At 40.8% G+C, this 20,966-nt stretch overlaps 4 protein-coding genes across 5 annotated transcripts in view; 2 read left to right on the forward strand and 2 right to left on the reverse strand.

Annotated features, from left to right (window-relative positions):
• sec22a (SEC22 homolog A, vesicle trafficking protein) overlaps positions 1-1,127 on the forward strand; it is a 26,641-nt gene extending 25,514 nt beyond the window's left edge. The window contains exon 9 of the transcript XR_015089464.1: positions 1,113-1,127. The gene's annotated coding sequence lies outside the window, so the exon portion shown is untranslated. The remainder of the gene's footprint in view (positions 1-1,112) is intronic.
• Positions 1-5,071, reverse strand: part of adcy5 (adenylate cyclase 5) — a 25,404-nt gene extending 20,333 nt beyond the window's left edge. Inside the window, exons 1-2 of the mRNA XM_086050780.1 lie at positions 4,368-5,071; positions 2,899-3,748 (exon numbers count right to left, since the gene is read on the reverse strand). Coding sequence (XP_085906906.1) covers positions 2,899-3,748; positions 4,368-4,384 — 867 coding nt within the window. The 5' untranslated portion in view covers positions 4,385-5,071. The remainder of the gene's footprint in view (positions 1-2,898; positions 3,749-4,367) is intronic.
• A 744-nt stretch (positions 5,072-5,815) lies between these two features.
• On the reverse strand, positions 5,816-11,277 carry hacd2 (3-hydroxyacyl-CoA dehydratase 2). Its single transcript, XM_086050788.1, has 7 exons — positions 11,018-11,277; positions 10,010-10,127; positions 9,906-9,924; positions 8,908-8,996; positions 7,343-7,464; positions 6,945-7,123; positions 5,816-6,173 (listed from the first exon to the last, which is right to left on the reverse strand). Exons 1-7 carry the CDS (start codon positions 11,143-11,145, stop codon positions 6,091-6,093), a joined length of 738 nt encoding a protein of 245 aa, XP_085906914.1. The 5' UTR covers positions 11,146-11,277; the 3' UTR covers positions 5,816-6,090.
• Positions 11,278-12,198: 921 nt separating this feature from the next.
• stam2 (signal transducing adaptor molecule (SH3 domain and ITAM motif) 2) lies at positions 12,199-20,854 on the forward strand. 2 transcript variants are annotated; one of them, XM_086050783.1, is made up of 14 exons: positions 12,199-12,585; positions 13,211-13,295; positions 13,407-13,482; positions 14,197-14,292; positions 14,439-14,582; positions 15,102-15,165; positions 16,062-16,269; positions 16,357-16,463; positions 16,541-16,623; positions 17,421-17,508; positions 17,585-17,639; positions 17,741-17,885; positions 18,682-18,854; positions 19,486-20,854. In XM_086050783.1, exons 1-14 carry the CDS (start codon positions 12,546-12,548, stop codon positions 19,676-19,678), a joined length of 1,557 nt encoding a protein of 518 aa, XP_085906909.1. In that variant the 5' UTR covers positions 12,199-12,545; the 3' UTR covers positions 19,679-20,854. The 2 variants fall into 2 exon arrangements, with proteins under 2 accessions (XP_085906909.1, XP_085906908.1); XM_086050782.1 differs by having other exon boundaries at positions 12,201-12,585; positions 14,436-14,582.
• Positions 20,855-20,966: the final 112 nt, after the last annotated feature.

Here is a 20,966-nt window from a genome sequence, read left to right on the forward strand (position 1 = left end):
TCTCAACAGTAACTCTTCTCCAATTTCTCCATGAAAGCATACTGATTATCTTTGACATGAATCAAAATCAAACATTTGCATTTACTTTGCGAAACAATGCCCTGCCACGTATTTTCACATACAATACATGGCAACTAACGAGTGATATTTTGCTTTTTGTCTCTCGGGGGGGGGGGGGGGGGGGGGGCTGTTTTTGTTGCCCCCGTTTTTCCCGTGGGATCACCCCCGGCCCTCCCTCAAAATCCCCCCTTTAGATTCCCAGCGGAGGGAACATAAACGGTCCCGGTTGGCAAGGGTCCAGTGGTAACAGGGTCTTAATTGAACTGCTGCTCTGTCATAACGTGGAGATTCACAACAGATGTCCATTGGATTATGAACAGTACCACCAATTGACTGGAAATTGGGCGGACAAGTCTATGATAAAAAGATTCGTCAAAATGTCTCAAGGGACCCATGCTGAAAATTACACAGTAGGTCAGAACTTTTGTCGGACTTCCAATTCTCCAAGACCCATACTTGAAACTGAAAAGGAAGTCGGCCATATTGGCCAATTTCCATGGCTTCCGTAACTTTACTGAAAAGTTACAAAAAGAAAATTCAGCCCAGACAGCAGCTGACACAAAATTGGGTAGCCAAGTCTATCACGACGCAACCAAAGGTTCAAAGACCCATGCTTGAAATTAAACAGGAAGTTGGCCATTTTGGTCATTTGTAGCGACTTCCAGGGCTTGTGCTTTGTTACAAAGTTCAGACGAGAGAGAGAAAAAAAAAAAAAAATTCAGCTCCAGTTTCACAAACGGACACAAAATTCAGCAGACATGTCAATTATAACAGGACGCACAAAAAAAACGTTGAGGACCCATGCCAGAAATTGAACAGGAAGTCGGCCATTTTGGGATCGATTCAAGGATTACTACTACCACCACCAACGAGGGAATCCCTGTCTAACTGATTTAGTTAGGCACGATATACAAGGTCTAGCTGAGCAATCATTAGCTGAAGTTGACTTCAATGTGTGTGGAATGTGGCAAGAGTCCAAATTTAATTTGTTTTTGGTTTTTTTAATATAATTTTCTATTGTGTGCCTTGTCCTCTATGTGCTCCTGCTGCAGCATCAATTTCCCTTTAAAGGATAACGAAGAGTTTCTGATGCCGATTCTAAAATGTCTCCCCGAGCAAGAGCATGAAAGAAAATACGGGTAAGTCAAGACGCCAGACGTCAACGTCATGTTTTGATTCTCCGCACGGGATCTTTGCCAGACGCTTGGTTGAGCTTTTAGCGTGACCGCTTAATGTACATCCTCTCAAGTGGGACGTACACAATTTCTAGTGCGACAGCATATGTGGAACCAAAGCAATGAGACAGCAGAGTGCTAACAAAACAAGCAACGTTTGCATTTTATGTGGAACATCTGAGCTGCAAAAAGCCTCTGGAACTTTCCGTTCCGATGAGGTTAACATCCACTTTTATTGCTTCACACCACTATCACAAATATGCAGTCGAAATACTGTACACGCTTCATGCGCATGAATGGTGTTAATTTGGGCCTTTTAATGGTTTGCTTGTTGAGCTCTTTTTTTTTTTTTTTTTTTTTCCCCCCCCCCAAGGTGGAATGATTATACATTCACGTCAAGGATTTTTTAAATGGCCTCGGAAGACATCAGAAGAGTCTCATATTTTGCGTCTTTCGTTTACCGCAATTTCTCAATTGGCCCCCACTCCTCAAAATTGCCCTTCAAAAGCAATACTTGCTCTGTACTCATGTATTGTTTCCCCGTTTTACTGGTAAAAACGCATACGTTGGGAAATACCTATTTGAGGAAATTTTCAGAAAATGATAATTGCTAAAAAACAATTAGAAAAAAAAACAACATTTTTTTTAATTATATTTGATAGAAAAATACGAAAATGTTAAAGGGGGCGGGGGCTTATCTGAAAGTAAAAAAAACAAAAAAATTTACAAAAATATTGGGTAAGAAATGTGAAGAATTTAATAAAAAAAAAAAAAAGAACAAAAATATTAAGATAGAAAAACAAATTAGAACAACAAATACAAAAATCATACACAAATACTAGGAAAACAAAGCTATTTAAAATAAAGTAAATAGAAAAAAAAATGCGCACAAAAAAAGTCAACCAAACGATTAGCTGCAAAAATACACAAATTACAAAAATATTCGAAAAGAAAAACTTGTGAAATTTGTGAAAAACAAAACTGTTGAAATAGACTGCACTGATTTGATCGACTAATTACATCTTGCATTTTATGATTGCATGTTATGTCTTAATTCGATGATGTCATTGACCAGGTTGATAATTTTTTGTATTGCATGTTTTGAAAGCAGCTATATTTTTACTACAATTCCAGTTCTGCTCGTTTTAACAACTAAATGTTTAATACTGACATCACACCTTGATTTTTTTTTGAATAGCTTTACATTTTCCTAGTATGTGTATTTTTGTATTTGTTGTCCTAATTTGATTTTCCACGTTATTTTTTTATTTTATTTTTATTTGTATGTATTTAAAATAAGTTAATAAGTAAACAAATACGTTTTTCTTTTCTACTAATTTTGTAATTTATGTATTTTTCCAACTAATGTTTTAGTTCTATTTTTTTGTGTGTGCCTTTTTTCCCTATTTTTCCTTTATTTCCGATTGTTAAACAAACATTGGCAAAGATGCTTGAGATAACATTTGTTGGTGCTCAGTAACCCGTACACAAGTATAAACAGTAAACAGTTATTTAAATAGACACATTGCTCCATCTTGTGATCGGTTTATTGAAACTCGCTGATCGGCCACAAAAATCGTGATCATTTAGAAAAAAATCGATAAATAACCGGGCGGGGGGGGGGGGGGGGGGGGGTGGAAATACCAGGAAAAGATGATTGTACCTGCTTCCAGAGAAAGGGATCCATGTTGTTCTGCATCCAGGACAGGGCGACGTGCACGGCGGACAGCAACAGTCCGGTGAGCACGGCAGCTCGCATGCGGACGGGCAGCAACGTGTAGACCACGTGGATGAAGAACACGGTCCACCAGATACCCTCCGAGGCGTCTCGGGGCCGCACCACCAGCACGCCCACCACCTGCACCAGCAGCACCAGCAGGATGAGCGCGTAGCACACCACCCACATGTGATCCTGCCGGAAACCCGTCCGGTTGCACGCCGCCATCAGCGCCAACGTCAGCAGGATGGCGGCGGAGAAGACCACGACATAGGCCACGCTGGGCACGCTCGCCGCCGAGCAGTGGAAGAGCAGCATGACGCCGAAGACCAGAACCAGAACCGCCATCAGCATGGTCAGGCTGCTCTGGTTGAGCCGGAAGAAGTAGCGCTGGTACAGCCGCTCCAGGTTCTCCGACTGGAACTTCTTGGAGCTGAAGACGTGGGCCACGCCGGACCAGAACGCCGCTGCAGAGAAACCGGCCTCCGGCGTGGGGGCGGCGACGCCGTCCTGAGGGAGGCCCAGCTCCACAGACTTGGCCCGGACCTCGTCGCCACGCTCCTGCCACGCCGAGCGGGAGCGGAAGCTGACCCGGCTCACCGTGGTGGCCACGCAGCCGGGAGGTCCGGCCCGACGGCGCTCCGGGGGGTCGTCGTCGTCCCTCCGGCGGCTGTTGAGTCTTCGGGTAGAGTACGCGCAGCCGTTGGCTACGGAGTCGGACTCACCCCAGGCCGACCGGTGCTCGGCACCGCCCCGCAGGCCGGGACCGCCGCAGCCGCCACCGGGTGGGCTGACGCTGTTGCAAAAAATTCAGACATTAAATATAGCGATTGGAAGGGAATCCTTACAAAATAAACACAGCAGGGGAAAAAAATTTGGGGGGAAAATATTACAATGAAAATAGAAATTACAAATAAATACAGAAATATTAGAAAAAAGATATAAAAATGTTATGATACATTTTAAAAATCTGAATAATTCAAGAAAAAATAAAACGTTTTTTTAAGAGAAAAAAATAGAAACAAAACAAATTTTAAATATTAGAAAATGATTGAAAAAAAAAACAATTGTTAGAAATTGTTAAACCACAAAAAAAAAAATCTGACAAAAAAAACAAGGCAGAAAAAAATTAATAGAGACTACTTTAGAGACATTGGGGTGATTACTTTTTTAAACATGCAACAGAAATGAATAATAGAAAAAAAAACTAATACGAAATCTACACGCAACACAAATATTAGGAAAAAATATTAGAAAGAAATTAAAAATTTTACAAAAACATACATAAATAACAGGAAAAAATTGAAAACATTTTGAATACCACACTTAAAATAGTATGCAAAAGGAAAATACACCTTGTAAATGATATTAATATAAGATGACAAATAGACTTCAAAATTTAAAAATATACTAACCTGTTGGATCTGGACATGGTGGGAAAAAACTCAACTACAAGCACATCGCTGTAGTTGCTTCCACTTTTTACTTGTAGTAAATCCAAATGTCACACTTTTGCTGCCAAACATTCATTCCAAAAGGATTTGTAAAGGGATAATCCGACTAAAATTGTATCTAAATTAAAAAAAAAAAAAAAAAAAAAATAAAAAAAAATCAATCGTGCGAGTCACAAGGGAAGTTGGCCCACGGCGCTCGGGAACATTAGCTCCAGGTAGATTCGGCTCCACATCATCGGGCCCAATTAAGAAGCACCCGGGGGGAGCTTTGCTGCTCCCCGGAGACGGGCTCGCATCGGCGGCGGCGAGTGGTACATCCCCCACGGCAGCGGTGGTTGTTTCGGTTCGAACCGGCAGACACCTGCGCCGCCGAGGAGAAACCAGGCGTAGTTTGGCAGGGATGCATCACCACCTCCGCCAGCCACCCGTGGAGGCGAGGCGAGCCTCCGCGGATCAGGTCGACGTCGCCATCCAAGCCGAAACAAGGAGCTCGGCGCTCGGGGAAAGTGAGACGCACCTCCTCCGTACCAGCGTCACCAGTCTGGTCGTGACGGACGCACCGCACCGGGAACAGGCTCCGTTTAGCGGCTAGCAAACATCCGGAGGTCCGGTGTGCTTACCGAAGCCTTTCGCCAGAAAATGTGGACGAAACGATGTACGCGCTCCCCCCATTGGGGTACTTAAAGGAGGCGGGATGCTAAATTGGGAGATGCCATTGGACGAGGCGCCGGTCAATCAAAATTGTGGGCGGGCTTGCACAGCTGGGTGCCCACGCGTACGAAAAAAACCCCCAAAATCTGAACAAAATATTAAAATGTTTTAAATAAATACAGTATTTGCAGAACGTATTAGTGGAAAAAATGAAAATTAGAAGAACATACGTAAATATCGAAATTAAAATTATTAGATAAAAAATTAACATACTGGAAAAAAAAAATCTAAAAATAGAAGAATTTACAAAAAATGGGAACAAATGTAAAATTATGGAAAAATGCACATTTGAAAATAGTTTTGCAAATATTACCCCCAAAAATGGAAAACATTGAAAAAAAAATACAAATATTAAGGAAAAATACACAAAGTCTACAAAAAGTACCTGAATATTAGAGAAAAACACTCCAAAAATACAAAAACATCACAAATGTACTTGAGGAAAAAGAGTTTGAAATACAAAAATACCAGAGCCGCTTACAAAAATTTGGCAAATTCAAAATTATGAAAAGAATACAAAACGAAAAATAACACAAAGATTACGAAAAATGTTCGTACACAAACACATTCCCAGCAATTTAGGTGAAGTGAAAAAACAACATCAGCAATTCAATGTTGTAATCACAAAAACCAACAACTGCCATCACTAAATTACAATGTCCAAAATGTTTATGCACAAATATAACCTAGAGGCAATGTCAACAGAGATTTCAAACTTTATTGTCATGAAAGCAACAAACATTAATTGTGGCCACGGGAGGATTAGGGCTCTACTTAAAAAAGAAGCGGCGGATTCCTTCAGTGCATCCTTGAGCGCGCCGAACGAGCTAGACAGCGTCACTTGGCCTTTTTTGTTCATAAATAAAATTGAGGAAAATAATAAAGACAGCAGTAGTAGTAGTTTAGGAAATACGAATGAAAGGAGCTGGCGAGGTCCGTTTTTGTTTGGATGGAAAGGGTCCAATTCCTTCTCTCACTCCGCTTTGCTGTAGGCATCGGCATGGCCGAGAACCTTCTTCCTCTGCCGGATCATGTGGAAGTAGAGCTGAGGGAACACTGCCCGAGGGGAGAAACAACCAAGGAACATCAGAGAACACTTTGTTGGCTCGTGCGTTGTTATTGAGACAAAATGGAGGTCATCTTCATACAGAGGGATTGGTGGCGCAGCTCAAAACCAAAGCCCCTTTTATTTAGCAACACAAAATTTGCTAGGTATGTCTGTCATTAATAAATCAATTTTAAAAAAGGCCCAAGACACCATCCCATAAAAACACAGGGAATATGCTGTTTTGGTCTGAAGTGGCTGTCAGTCATGAGTAGATCCACAAATAAGTCTCAAGAAACCTTGACTGAAAAAACACAGGAAGTCAGCCATTTTGGTTTCAAACAGCTATTATAACCGTTTCCAGGGGACACTTTATTTTTACTTTTATTCTGCAACGTGAACTTTCTTAGGCCTGTCTATCATATGTAGACCCACAAAAAAGTCTCAAGAACCCGAGTTCAAAAAGACACAGGCCCTTTGCCATTTTGGGTCACAGGATCCATTTTAGGCTCATTTCGGGCAGTTCCTGGGGTGCTTCAATTTCTTTTAGCAAAATTGGCCCTCAAAGCCAGTTTGACTTGGCAACATGGAATTTGGTATGCATGTCTGTCTTGAATAGACCCACAAAAAAACCCTAATATGCCATGAGTGACCAAAAAGACACAGGAAGGTTGTCGAAGTGTCCTTCAATGGCGTACTTGTCCTTGAACGTTTGTCCGATTGCTGCCTAATTTGAACCCTGTCTACCAGATATATGGGCGATGCTAAATTGGGGGACTTACGCGGAATGTAGGAGATCATGACGAGGATGAGGAATGTGTGGTAGTCGAAGGAGAAGTTGTACTTGTTGGGCAGCGTGACCGAGTACAGGCCTGTCTTCTGCACGTGGGGCAACGCCGCATAGATGGTCAGAAGCTCGCCGCTCACGCCCATCGGGTACAGCACGATGAAAAAGGTGTACCTGTCACAAAAGGGCATTATCTCAGTACACCTCAAAAAGTGGCATTTTGGCACAAGAATGCAATACCTTTTCCCCTAAAATTTGCTTAAAAAAAAAAAAAATGCTGCTTATGTGATGAAAATGACATACTGTACTCTATTTTTCCACGTCAACTTATCTGTTCAGGAAACGTGTATATTGGATGGAGAAGAACATTGTTCGGATGTCCGCGTGTCCTACCGGGCCCACTTGATGAGGTAGGGCAGGTGGTTGAGCAGGCTGAAGGTGTAGAAGGAGTAGCGGATGATCTCTGTGACGGTCCAAGCGCTAACAAAGAGCAACACGCTGTCCTCGCTCTGCACCTGCACGCCAATCAAACGCATCCGGCAAAAAAGGAGGTAAGAAGACATGTTGTCCCAACGTGGACGTCCTCGATGCAGAACCATGCGGGTTTTGCTCACAAATCGGATGCTAGGTTACAAATAGCAAGTTTGAATAGTCTACATTTCTACAGGGGATGGACATAGCAATGGAGGAAAAATAGAGTTTTTGTTTTTTTTTTGCCTAAACAGGATGCGGTACAATTGTTGGTAGTGTTTCTCTTTGGACAAAAAATGGTGTCAAGAAATTCTTGTAATAATTCTCTTGATGAAAAAAATCCTGGAATAAATTCTAAGACAAGGGAAAAGTATCAGAAAATGTCTCCAGACAGATAAAAATGGGTAAAAAACAGGAACATTTCTTGTGAATTATTTTTACATGAGAAAACCTTTTTAAACGGGGACCAATTTTGAAATTGAGGGAAAATTACTCCAGACAAAACATTTTTGGGGAGGAAAAAAATGTCTAATCGAATGTAGTTTCAAATTTTCCAGGATGGAAACAGCAAAGGGGACTTAATTCACAAGACAGAAAAGTTTTAGGAAACAAAACAAAAAACTGAAATTTGGGGAGAGGAGGAAATCTTCCAGATGATAACATTCTTAGAAGAAAAATATTTGATGAATTTGAATTTTATGAAATTTTGTGGCTGGACCTTTTTCTTTTCAAAATTCTCCAGACAGGAAAAACAAAGGTTTGGATACATTTTGTGGAGCTAAGGTACATTACGTCCAGAGGATAAATGTCCAGACATTTTGTTATAATTTTCCAGGATGGTAACATTATTAAAAAATATATATTTAGAAACAACTTGGGAGGGATTCAACTTTAGCTTTTGTAAAATATTTGCTCTGGACAAAAAATGTCATGGGGAAATGATCCTAATGGAAAAATTCTTAAAATTCTGTGTACAGAAATTCTCCAGTTTTTGGGGAAAAAAATCCAAACAGCAAAAAATGTTTTGTGAAATTCTTCAAGCATTTATGAGTATTATTTTATTTATTATTGTCTAGACTTGATCTTGGCAAATGTATCCATCCCAGATTATTGTAAAAATCATCTGGACAGAATGTTTTACAGAAAAATTCAGGGAACCACATTTTGGGCGGGGGGGGGGGGGGGGTCTTCTAATTAATGGTTAAAATTCATAATGTCCATCCCTGCTTCCACACATTGTCACAACAAAAAAAAAAAATGACCTCAATCAACCAACCCACCCATCAATCAATCAATCAATCAATCAACACAGCAAATCGACCGCATCCACATTGAGTGTGTTCATTCCTGCGAGACGACGTCACTGACTTACGTGCCGACATCTCGGACGCCTCCTACAGCGCATCAAAAGTATTCATCAAGTGGCAGCTTTGACATTGCGCTGTGATTATTCCCGCTTGTGTGCGTGCGCGCGTGAGTGGCCTCACCTCTCGGACGCTGTGTGTGACGGCCCAGGTAAGAAAGACTCGAGACATGACCTGGAAGCCAGTCAGGACGACGGAGGATGGCACAATCCCTGCAAGGAATGCAATAAGTCAACACTTTCATGCTGTGACTCATTTTTGACCATAAACAAAAGATTAGAAACAGCTGTCAGCATAATACCGTACACTTAATAATGAATATATAGTTATGTTAATGGCTTGCACTAGTGTACCCAGTAAATTGTCCTACCTGTGATTAAAAATCTGTTTTAGTCGTGAGGAGGGCTCATGCACCCCTTAGTGGCCAAAGCGGGGATTAAAAAAACAATGTAAAAAAAAAAAAAAAAAAAACGTTTTTGTTGTGTTTTTAAGTATAAGTCAAAAATTGTCTTTTCAATATGTTCTATGTGCCCCCCATCGATCGAAGGACGCAGCCATTTTGACATGCTGCTGTCGACTGAAATTGACGTCAAATTGCCCTTCGGGCTCGCATTGTGACTGTCACGTGACCAAACCCAGAAAATAGGTGAGCTGTGACGATTGCCTGTGAGAGGCGGGCTCAAAATGTTGCCATAGTGACAACACTACCACAAAATAACCCGAGAAAAGTGGTCACTCCCCATGTGAATGCAATATTTTTTATGTTAAAACATAATATTTGCTCATAAAAAAGGTTACATTTGTCTATGAAAAGGTTATGTGTCCCACCGAGATGCTCTATGTTGAGGAAAAGGTTGGAAAAAATACATTTTGCCTTAAAAGGCTGGATGTTGATGCAAACAAGCTAGTTTTCCATGTAGTCTTTTCTATAAAAACACAATATATAAATACAATATATGTCTACAAAAATGCAGTTCCTGATGACAAATGCTTTTATTTTACCAACCAAAACAAAAATGATGCCTTTGATCAGGTTAGTGGAACTTTCTCAGTTTGCCCACAAGAAGATGACATTATGTAACTATGAAGTAAAATGAGATGAAGATGGAGGTGCTACTCACCAACAGCGCAGTGTACAATCTGTGAAAGGAAAGAAATAGATCAAATAAGAGTTGTTGTTTTTTTTGTTTTTTTCTTTTTAGGATTGTTAGATGAACGTGCAGACCTCCAGGACAGCGCCAGTCTGAAAGAACTTGAGGGGTTTCTCGATAGAGTAGTAGAGGCCGTGGTAGCTTCCTCTGGCCAGGTACGCTCGCACTAGACCCACGGCGATCACCAGCCACCTGCAACACACAAATAGTACGGAATCACTGCCTTTGATTTTTATTTTCTAAACACAGAAGCAGACACACATGACATACTGTATTGGCATACAGGAACTCTGACCTCAAGAGTCTGCAGATATTTACTTTATTTTAGTTGTATTACTGTCTGAACAGATTTGTTGAGGAAATGCTCAGTGGGTAAAAAGATTCTCATCAGTAGAAATTTTCTGAATGGAATTTTTGAAAATTCTTTGGACTCAAAAAATTCCATGAAAAAAAATATCTGCTAGCATTGTAGGGTGGAGAATAAGAGTATATAAAGTACATAATTGTAGTGTGTCGGCGTGTGTGTGTGTGTAAGCAAAGCAAGCATTGCAACGCTCACAATGTGGCTCAACTGGTTGGCACAGTGAGAATTGTGCAATAATTTACAAACTTAATTTCAAATATTATTCACAAGTACCACTCATTCAGTATTTACTTGTGATCTGATTTATTGAAATGAATCCATTTACAATGTCAGTTCAATTTATTGATTGATTTTACTATTAAAAATCACACACTAATTGTATTGGCACAAAACGACGCACCTATCTACAATTTTACTCTGAAGGCGATAGCGGCCAAAAAGATGTATACTGTAATGGGAATTATTATATTAAAATATGCCTAAGAATAAAACCCTCCACGCATGCGCAATCATGTCTTGCTAGGGTTAATCCGCGTTAAATGTCTGCGAGGCAAATTCGAAGTTCATTGAAAACCAGAATAGTTTGCATTATCACCGATTACTGTAGCAAGCGAAAAACTCACACTGAAACTATTAAAATGATGAATGTTAATAATTGCAGCCATGATGAACAATGCTGTCCATGGTCCACATTAGCATGAGTAACATGTTAGCTTACCCCGCTGTCATAACAACATTGTAGATGACCAAATAAGCAGTGGCCAAGGCGCCGGGTCCCTTCTTTTTAGCCGGGGCTTTGTCGCCGTGAGCCGCCTTGCTGGCCCCCGATGCAGCTGCCGACATCATGCAAGCAAGCGAGCCCGTAAAGTGGTCGATCTTTGGCCCTGGAAGGTGGCCGCTGTCACAGCGGAAAAACTACAAGAGACGAGACACAGAAGTGACGTCACGCATTGTCCTCCCGCCGTACACCGCATTCTCCAATTTCTATTATTGCTATTATAAAAAAAGTATTATTATTATTATTATTTATTATGAAAAGTGTCGTTGACTCAAGGGGGTTTTAGTTGTAATAAGATTAGACTTTTTGTCAGAGGGATTTAAAAAAAAAAAAAACTCCAAGGGAAACAAGACGAAGTGACGTCACATAACGCTCTCGTTAGGATTTCGTCACTTCCGCATTTAATCTCACAAGAATAATGTAATAATCTAAATTAGTGTGAATTTAAATATATAATTGTAATGCGATTATTCTTGTGTTATTACTTCAGACAGTTGTGAAATGGATGGGAAGCAACAGGCATAAAACATGTAGTTAATGATTAAATGGCCAGCTATTAAAATCGAACAAAAATCCAATTAAAAAGTTTATAATTTAAATACCCTCCCACCATTTCTTTTCCTGAAAAAAAATACAGATGGAACGACAACATTGTAATGTAATGTAATGTTAGAGCATACTATACCTCCACCACTTAGGTGTCATCGCATCTTATTACGAAGGAAGACGAAGACAGACGAGACATATAAAGGCAAAAATGTCATTAATGTCAATTAGAAAGAGTGTGAAGTGAGGAAAACGACTATGATAATACAACAAATCCATATTAAGGAATACACGGTAGACACCATACATAGAGGCAGCAAAAAATGGTGCAACAAAAGCAAAGTAACAAGAAAGATTTGGAGGGAACATTTGCAAAGTGACAGAAGATATAATTGTGATGGTAAACCTCCGTAGAAAACATAGTTTTCTATCTGAAGTTATCTATTGCACTCAACAAGCTTAACACAGAGCAGGGGAAAATAGCAACTGCTAAGAAGTGATACAAAATATCTCGAAGGTTCCTTCGAGAATTATTTAAAGTTAATTTGAAACATCTAGTGACAATCACTTGGTAATTATGAGTTGTAAATATAAATACTGCATGTGAGAGACGAATGAAAGGGAAGTGAAAGAGTTCTTGGGTTTATTTGAAAGAAAAGCTCATTAACCGCAGCCGCAATCATTACAGATTGGGTGGCGGTGATGCATTATTTCAGTTTGCCAAACGCCGTTAAACGCAACAAAGTAGAAAACGAAGAATAAAAAAACGGATCAGGCATCGCCGAAGACGACTAAGGTCCCGGAAGTCCTACGAGTGCGACTTTACAGGACAAGGAAACGTTATTTATTTAGCTCTTTTTCCGTCTAACTTGCCTGACAACCACACTTTCCCATCTTGGATATTTTGTGGTAGCGCTTTATTATGCCTTTTTTTGCCTCCAACCCATTTGACCAAGATGTGGGTAAGTGAATCGCTGCCTTTGTTTTGATGCAAAGAGGTCCACTTGTTGCTAACGTTAGCTTAGCTAGAGTTTCTTTATTGTTGGCTGGCGAGAGTATTGTATTACCGTTGACAACTGAAATGATTTTTTAAAAGTTTCATATCGGTGTGTGAAAGGAGAGATTAAACGATAAAATTCTCATCAGGTAGTTGCTTCAAAGATGTAAAAGGAATACAAAGGAATGCAAACACTCTCCCTGTGACCTGTCTTAATGTGTGTCATGATCACCTGATTGGAATGTAGGTCATCTAAAACCGATGAACATTAAAACAAAACATCAGGATTAATATGGATGATATGAAAATGGTTATGTGCCAGTAACACATTGGTGTTGACATACAGGATGAGCCAAAATTTGGTGTACATTTGAACATTTTATTTTATTACAGTGACACTTTATTTTCTTAAAAGTGTACTTTCTTTAAGTACATGTATTAAACATAGTTTAATCTTGTAAGTGCTTGAAATGGACCCTTCAGTAATCCAACTACCCTAACTCCTTTACAGAATACTTCAACACACTTAAATAAGTTAACTACTTTTGGCCCACCCTGTATAGTAAAGTCTTGGATGTGTTTATTTGCAGAGAAGGCGACCAATGAAACCAACACCACGGAAGACTGGGCGGTCATTATGGACATTTGCGATAGGATTGGAACTACAACCAACGGGTACGCCCAGAGAGGCGAAAAAGGAACATTAGCATAAAATCTCCAGAATTGCGTACTTTATTCTGGGAGTTATTTCGAGTTATGATATTCGTGTTGTCTTCTTGAATCCAGACCGAAAGATGGCCTGAGGTCCATCATGAAGAGAGTCAACCACAAAGTGCCCCATGTGGCCATGCAGGCCCTCAATGTGAGTTATTTACTTGTACTGTATCACCATCTTGTTACCATCAAAGACACACTATGACATCATGTCTGCCCTTTGCCACAGCAAAACTTTATTATGTCCACAATAGAATTATCTGTCACTGGCAAACAGATTAGCATCACCGCAAAGACACAATACCATCGCCTATCAGATATTTACCCGTAACTAAACATTAAGTGTATTATTTGTAACACAGAATTTTTACTTTTCACTTTTTACCTTTTAATTACGAACAGAACTAGGCCCGCCACCATGTGACTATCAAAGACATGATGTCATGTCAGCATTTTGCCCACAACCAAACGCAGCCCTCGGAACCTGACTGGGTTTATATTCACTTAGCATTTCTTTCATTAATTCAGGATCGGGACCTAAACCATAGCGCAACGTATAGACCAGTAGCAGAACTTTAAAATCTTTGCCTATCATGAAAGCATGTCAGTATTTTAGCCAAACCTATTAGATTTATTACATGTTTTGAATAGTTGGTAGTAGGGCTGAAATGATTAATTGATTAACTTGAATAATTCAGTTACAAAAAAAAGGGCAAATGACCCCAAATGGACAATACACGAGATACACATTGAAAAATCAGCATGTAAATCGATGGGATAATCCATTTTTAAAATCCTCGATAGCTGCAGCCTTAGATAGAATGTCAACATTTTGCCCTCAACTTTCTCTGGGCTCTTTCAGTTGCTGGCCGCCTGCGTCTCCAACTGCGGCAAAATCTTCCATTTGGAGGTCTGCTCGCGAGAGTTTATGGGTGAAGTGCGCAGCATGCTGAGCAAAGTAAGTACACTTGTTGAAAATAATATATACACATTTTTAAAGAGAAGTGTTCAATTTCTCAAAGTGGCCTTAAACAGTCTTGAATAGAGCCGGCACTAAAGTGTAAACTGTAGATGAAGAAGGTGTGAGTGTGTTGGTGTCAGCAGGCGCATCCGAAGGTGTGCGAGAAGCTGAAGGCGCTGATGCTGGAGTGGGCCGACGAATTCCAGAGGGATCCTCAGCTCAGCCTGCTCTGCGCCACCATCAAGTCGCTGAAAGAGGAAGGCGTCGGCTTTTCCCCTACCTCGCAGGTGAGTTGCGAGGTTTGCTGCCCCCTGCTGTGTGTACCGCAATCGTGCTTATCAAAGTGGAACATAAACAACAATAGTACATCAAAAATGAAAAAGAACACAGTTTGAATATTTTCATACAATCATTCGGCCCTAATACGCAAACGAGTGCCGCTTTTGCAATTACAAATACTTCAGGCTGAATTTTGAGCTAACAATGTTTCCAAGGCTGGATCTTGTAACTGCATGAGTCAGCTCTGCCCCTAAAACGAGCCAATTTCAGCATGATGTAAAATATGCTGTAAAAATCTAGACTTATTTATCCTTGGAATGTTTTCAGAGACTCATGCTATGCTTAAGGTAACCTGGGAATTCCGCAAAATTGTGCAAAAAGCTAATCTGGTCCCTGAGAGGAGAGTTTGACATTTTTCCAGTAGATGAGACGGTTTGAAGGCCGGAGCGGTCAGTTATGAAAAGCGAGCGCTGCTAGATAACCTCACTCACCTTTTTGTTGACCTTCTCTCTCTGTGAACGCCGCAGGGGTCCAGCGGCTCTCCTGCCGCGAGCAAAGCCACGGATGACGACGACGACGACCTGACCAAAGGTGGATTCAAGCATTCGATGCATCCTGAAAGCATCCACAGTGCTTCACTTTGTCCACATTTTGTGATGGTACAGGCTTATTCCGAAATGGTCGTCACTCGGCGTATCGTGGTATGCTTTTTGTAGTCTCACTATATCGCCGATTTCTAAATTTTACATATCTAATTTTATGACAGATTTTTTTTTTTTTTTTTTTTGCTATATTGCGAGATTTTTGCAGTGATCATTATTCCACATGGATTAATGCTACTCAACAGGAAATGTTATTCGATATCTGTAGTCCTCCATGAAAGCCGGCTGATTATCTTTGTGTGGAATCGATATAAAACATTTGCTTTTTACTTTGGAAAACAATGATCAATATTTTGGCCAATTTTCTGTCTGTTATGGACCAAACCAGCACCTGAATTATAATTTATGTCAGTTTGAAATAATGTTTTTGAACAAAGTTACGGAAATTAAAACATGTTTTTTAATCCTATTCATCGACAAAATAATCAAGAGATAACTATGAAAGTAATCATTAGTTGCAACCCTAATCGGTATTATACATAGAGGTTTTTTTAAAAAAAAAAAAGTTGAATTGTCTGATTTTGAGAGGGGAAAAAAACTAATTGAATTCATTTTGGAATAAAACTGTAACATCAAATGTGGAAAAAAATGCTGTGAATACTTTATAGATGCACTATAAGTCATTTCTAAGTTTTTTTTTTTTAAACATTTGCAAAAATTAAAAGAAAATTTGCCATTTTTGTGTGTTGTGAAGACCTTGGAGGATTTCTTTTTTTTTTTTTTTTTTTATCCTCTTTGGAATGAGGCTGTAAATGCTAAATGCGACTACACTACCTGTCCACCATTGACTCCCTTTTCCTTTCCTTTCCCGTTCCAACATGGCAGCCATCGAGCTGTCCTTACAGGACCAGAAGCATCAGACGGACTCCCGCCCCCCCATGATGTCCGGCGATCCCCCCAGCTACGGCAACGGCGAAGGCGGCGGTCCGGTGCAGGAAGCGCGCAAGGTCCGGGCGCTGTACGACTTTGAGGCGGCCGAGGACAACGAGCTCACCTTCAAAGCCGGAGAGATCATCCTGGTCTTGGACGACAGGTTGGAGTCTCAGTCCAAGTTGTACAAATCACAGTAGTGGTGAATTTTAATTTGTAAATACGTCTATGCTTTGTTTTGCCCTGGCAGTGATCCAAACTGGTGGAAAGGGGAGAACCACCTTGGTGTGGGTCTTTTTCCGTCCAATTTTGTCACTAGCAGCCTGAACACCAGCTTGAACAGTGAATCAGAAACAGGTCAATAGCGCCCCCTGTAGCAGTGCAGGTTTTTGATGCTTTGATGTCAGCTTTTTTTTTCCCCTTTCCTCTCAAAGGGTCTACCTCGGAGAAAGTGGCCAGTTCAGAGGAGTTGATTGCCGAACCCGCAACTGAGCCCGAGTCCGTTTTCATTGATGAGGTTTGTGCCTACAGCACTTATTTCAAGAAATTTAGATTTATAGTTTATTGACATTGGAAAAAAAAATACCACAAAATGGCCTCCAAAACGACATTTACGATATACGTCATACATTCCGTAAATATCATGCAAGTGTTGTACACTGTGCAGGGTCATAATGGTTTTGGTTGTCGTTTTGTAGTTTTGACTTTTGTTTTTTAAATTCAGTTAGATTTTAGAGCAGGTTTCTTGGTTCCTATTTTTGTTTTGATTAGTGTTAGTATTAGTTTTAGTTTTTTACATAGTTGCAGTATTTGCGGAGTGCAAAATAAATAAAAGGGTCACTAAGTATCGTGTGTTTAAAAAAAAAAAAAAAAAGGAAGCTGAATGACAATTCCCAAACAACTGTTCCACCTTCTTTCTTCTCAGTTATAAAAGAAATCCCAAAAGCTCATAAATTGGATTATTGACAAAACACGCACATTTTCATTATGATTAATGTTATTTTTATAAACAAAAAAATTCCGTTTAAATTTTTTAAAAGCAGTCACGCTTTTATTTCGTTAACGGAATTTTTTTTTTTGTTTGTTTTTTGTTATTTGGTTCGTTTTCATTAACAATAATAACCTTAATTATGTGTCATACATTGACTGTAATGTGTTAGCCTCTCTCCTCTCACCAGTTCTTCACAATTGCACAAGATAATTAAACAGACGGCAAAACGGTCCCCGGAAATGTACACTTTCATGATGATTGCGGTCACACTTCTGCCACCTTGCGCGGCCGAAACCACCTCGTGTCTTTGCCTGTTGTCGCAGGGGAAGATGGACAGATCTTTGGCGATGCTGCAGAACGCCGACCCGGCAGATCTGAATCCAGACCCCTCCGAGCTGATCCAGCTGGAGGGTATAAAGCCTCACACTCGTGTAAACACGCATGCAATTCTTGATTCCGCTCCTACCAACTGCGTGTGATTGAACAGACGCGTGTGAGCAGATGAACCCCATTATCGACGAGAAGCTGGATGAGCTGGACCGGTAAGAGGGAATCGACGTGGCCTGGAGATGCCGACCGGACCGGTACCAGCCGGCAGCATAATCTCTCTCTCTCTCTCTCTCCTTCACCCGTCTTTGTACAGGAAGCACTCTGCGCTGTCGGAGCTCAACGTGAAGGTTCTGGAAGCTCTGGAGTTGTACACCAAGCTCATGAACGACTCGCCGCTGTACCAGTCCTACTCCAAGATGGCCCAGTATGGAACCGCGGCCCCCGCAACCACCATGCAGGTCGGAATTGGAGGATTTGCCGAGGACTAAGACACGCAGTCGAGTCGGTTTATTAATACTAAATGGCAGGTTGTGAAATAATCCCCAGTCGGCGCATCCCACGCCCGGCTGAGCTTCATCTCTTGCCTGGTGAAGCGTGGCGAGCGGATGAAGGAAACGCCGGCGAGTGAAGTCGTGCAAACAAATTGCCACGGTTGATTGACAGGTCAAATTGTAGACGCAAACGATGTCGAGCAAAAATTTTTTTATTTTACGGCAGCTTGACTTTAAGTTCCATGTGTTGTTTGTACTGTCACATGCTGCCGTCTTGTTTTATTTTCATGCATGCAGTTAAGTAAGGCAGCCTGTTTGGTTTTTTTTGTTTGGGTTTTTTTCCCTTCCACTCCCTGGAGAAGTCGCCAGCTGTCTGCCGTTGTCGCATCTCGGCCTCTTTTATGAACAGTAACTGATAAAGTAACTGCAAAATAGTTCGAGCTTTCAAGTATTAGGACAGTAAAAGCGTTAAAAAAAATTCATAGTACATTTTTTTTTTTTTTTTGGTGAGAAAAAAGTTGTAATCCTACGAGAATAAAGTTTGAAAAATTAACTTTATTCTCCTAATATCTTTTCACGAAAAACACGATTTTGTTAATGTAATAATACAACTTGTTCTCATTGGCTTATGATTTTGATCTTAAAAAAAAAAAGACTGTTGCTGCAATATATTGTAATTGTTATTAGTAAAATAGTTTATTCCCACGATATTGCAATTTATAAGAAGCCTGTGTTTACAATGCTAACTGGTTGTCGTATTCAGGGCTACGGCGGCCAAGCCACTGCCGCCACTGCCGCCACTGCCGCCACTGCCGCCACTGCCTACTTGCCCCCAGGGATGCCCCCACCACAGGCCTACAGTTTGCCCGGCGACCAGCAGGGGGCGCTGCATCCGCTGCCCAACAACAATCAAGCTGCAGTGCCACCCTACATGAGGTAAGAAGAAACTAGCCATCTTATGTTACTTTACCAGACACGGAATACAATATGGGATGAATGAAAAAACTACTTATTTCAAGGTTGTTGTTTTTTCTTGTGTGTGTTTATTTTTTTCAAGTATCAAGTATTCATTTATAAAAAGAGTCATGTTTGAGGAAAAATATATGAACAGAATATACTTTTGTCTTTATTTTAATTTTTTTTTTTTTTTCTCCAAGTATAGCATCAATTACAAAATTAAAGGTGGTAAATAAAGTTGTAATAATAGATTAATGAAGTCTTTCTCTTTTTCGAGGAAAAAAAAACATTTATATTAGAAGAATACATTTTTTAAAAAATGTCATAATAGTATGAAAATAGTTTTTGGGCAAGTGAAAAAGGTTTTTTTTTCTCATTTTTGTCTTTTTTTTTTTAAGTGATCGTTATTATTGTTGGCGAAATAATTCTCAATCGTATGAGAATAGTCACATTTGTGTGAGACAGAAAGTCGTCGTTGTCCTCTAAGAATAGTTTTTTGTGTAAGAAAAAAAAATATAATAATATATATGAAATAGAAAAAAAAATGCGCTTCTCCATGTCCTCAAAATGAAATCCGAAACGGTAACGAAGTAACTTGTTGCGTCGACAGCAGCGGCATCAGCTCCCATCACCAGTACATGAACCAAGCAGCCGGCGGCGCCGCTTACCCCCAGATGCCCGTCGACATGTCGGCCTATCATAGCAGCGCCGTGCCGCCCGTGTCCTACCCTGCTCCTGCCACTGTTCCGCAGCACCACCAGCACCAGGTGCAAGGGGCCTACTACCAGCAGCCCCTCCTCTAAAACACAACAGTAGGTTGGACCGGTGTGTATATGCGTGTGTGTATGTGTGTCCTGGTCTACCTGATGTCTACTTCCTGGCTAAAATGGTCCCCATGGCGAGGACGGACATGCCCCGTTTTCCCCCTTTTTTTTTTTTTTTTTTTGGTGTGTGTCTTTCAATACCAAACTCGTTTTTTAAATCGTCAACGAGTGGTTGAAGTCGGCTGCGCATTTTCACACAATCTTATTATTCTCCCTCGCGTACGCCGTGAAGCCTGACAAATTTGGGAAGAGGCTTTTTTTTTTTCTACTGTGTCCCCAAACGGGGTGTTAAAAGTCGACGTGAATGTAAGTCGGTATCAGATATCAGAAGCCCCTTTCACACTGCCAATCATGCTTTTTGTGCGAAAGGTAGCAACGAGGGCAATTGGGGCCGGGGGTGGAGTTGATCGTCTTATTTTCCGTGTTTAAATGTAAATTGGTATCAGAAGCCCCTTTTATGATGCCTGCACTCGGCCGTATCCCGCCACTGCATGGAAGGGGGGGTGTTCACCCGCAAATCTTGGCGGTGGGGCTAAAAACGGACCTAAACATTTTTCGGCTTCTGACATTAGTTATAAATCGTCCCTTTCAAGCACCCATGTGGCCCCAGTCTTTGTGTAAGGAAGATACCAATAGGGGATGACGGGGACATTGACGTCAAAATTTCCGGTTTCCAATCTAAGTTTCAGAATGCCCTTTTCCACTGCCTGTCAAAGTCGGACAAAAGGCCGCCGCTGAGCGGCGCGTAAGGTACCGGCATGAAATGGAGCCGACGGGTTTTCCAGGAAACGCCTGACACTCACGTCTCCTTCCGTTTTGTGTCGAACGCAGTTGTCAAGCCCCGATCGAAATCAGCCGCCATCCATTTTGTACCCCCCTCAGTTGGGCCCGTGCTGTACAGCGACATATTATTTCTTCTTCTGTGTATTTTCCATGTACAGTTGCACCTTAGCTTTGTACACATGTATTTACCACTGGATGCCTTGTCCACCTGCGTGTCAACACAAGCGTGACGCAGGTGTGCTGCTACTGCTTGTGAAATATAATTGATAATAATATATGTATATATATTCCAAAAAAGTGCTCTTTTACTCTTTTGTAACTTTTAAGATGTTCTTCCAGATATAAAAAGATAAATAAACAAACTGGAGTGTGGCTGTTTTCTTGGTGGGTGCAGGTGCACATCTAAGATGGCGGCTCGTTAGCTGGTCATCATTTATTCAGCCGAGGTGACCTTTTTATTGAGCCGCCGCTGCGCTTCACTTTA

This window comes from Filicampus tigris, chromosome 14, assembly GCF_054856515.1.
Source record: "Filicampus tigris isolate MCC_2025a chromosome 14, RoL_Ftig_1.0, whole genome shotgun sequence".
Lineage (NCBI taxonomy): Eukaryota > Metazoa > Chordata > Actinopteri > Syngnathiformes > Syngnathidae > Filicampus > Filicampus tigris.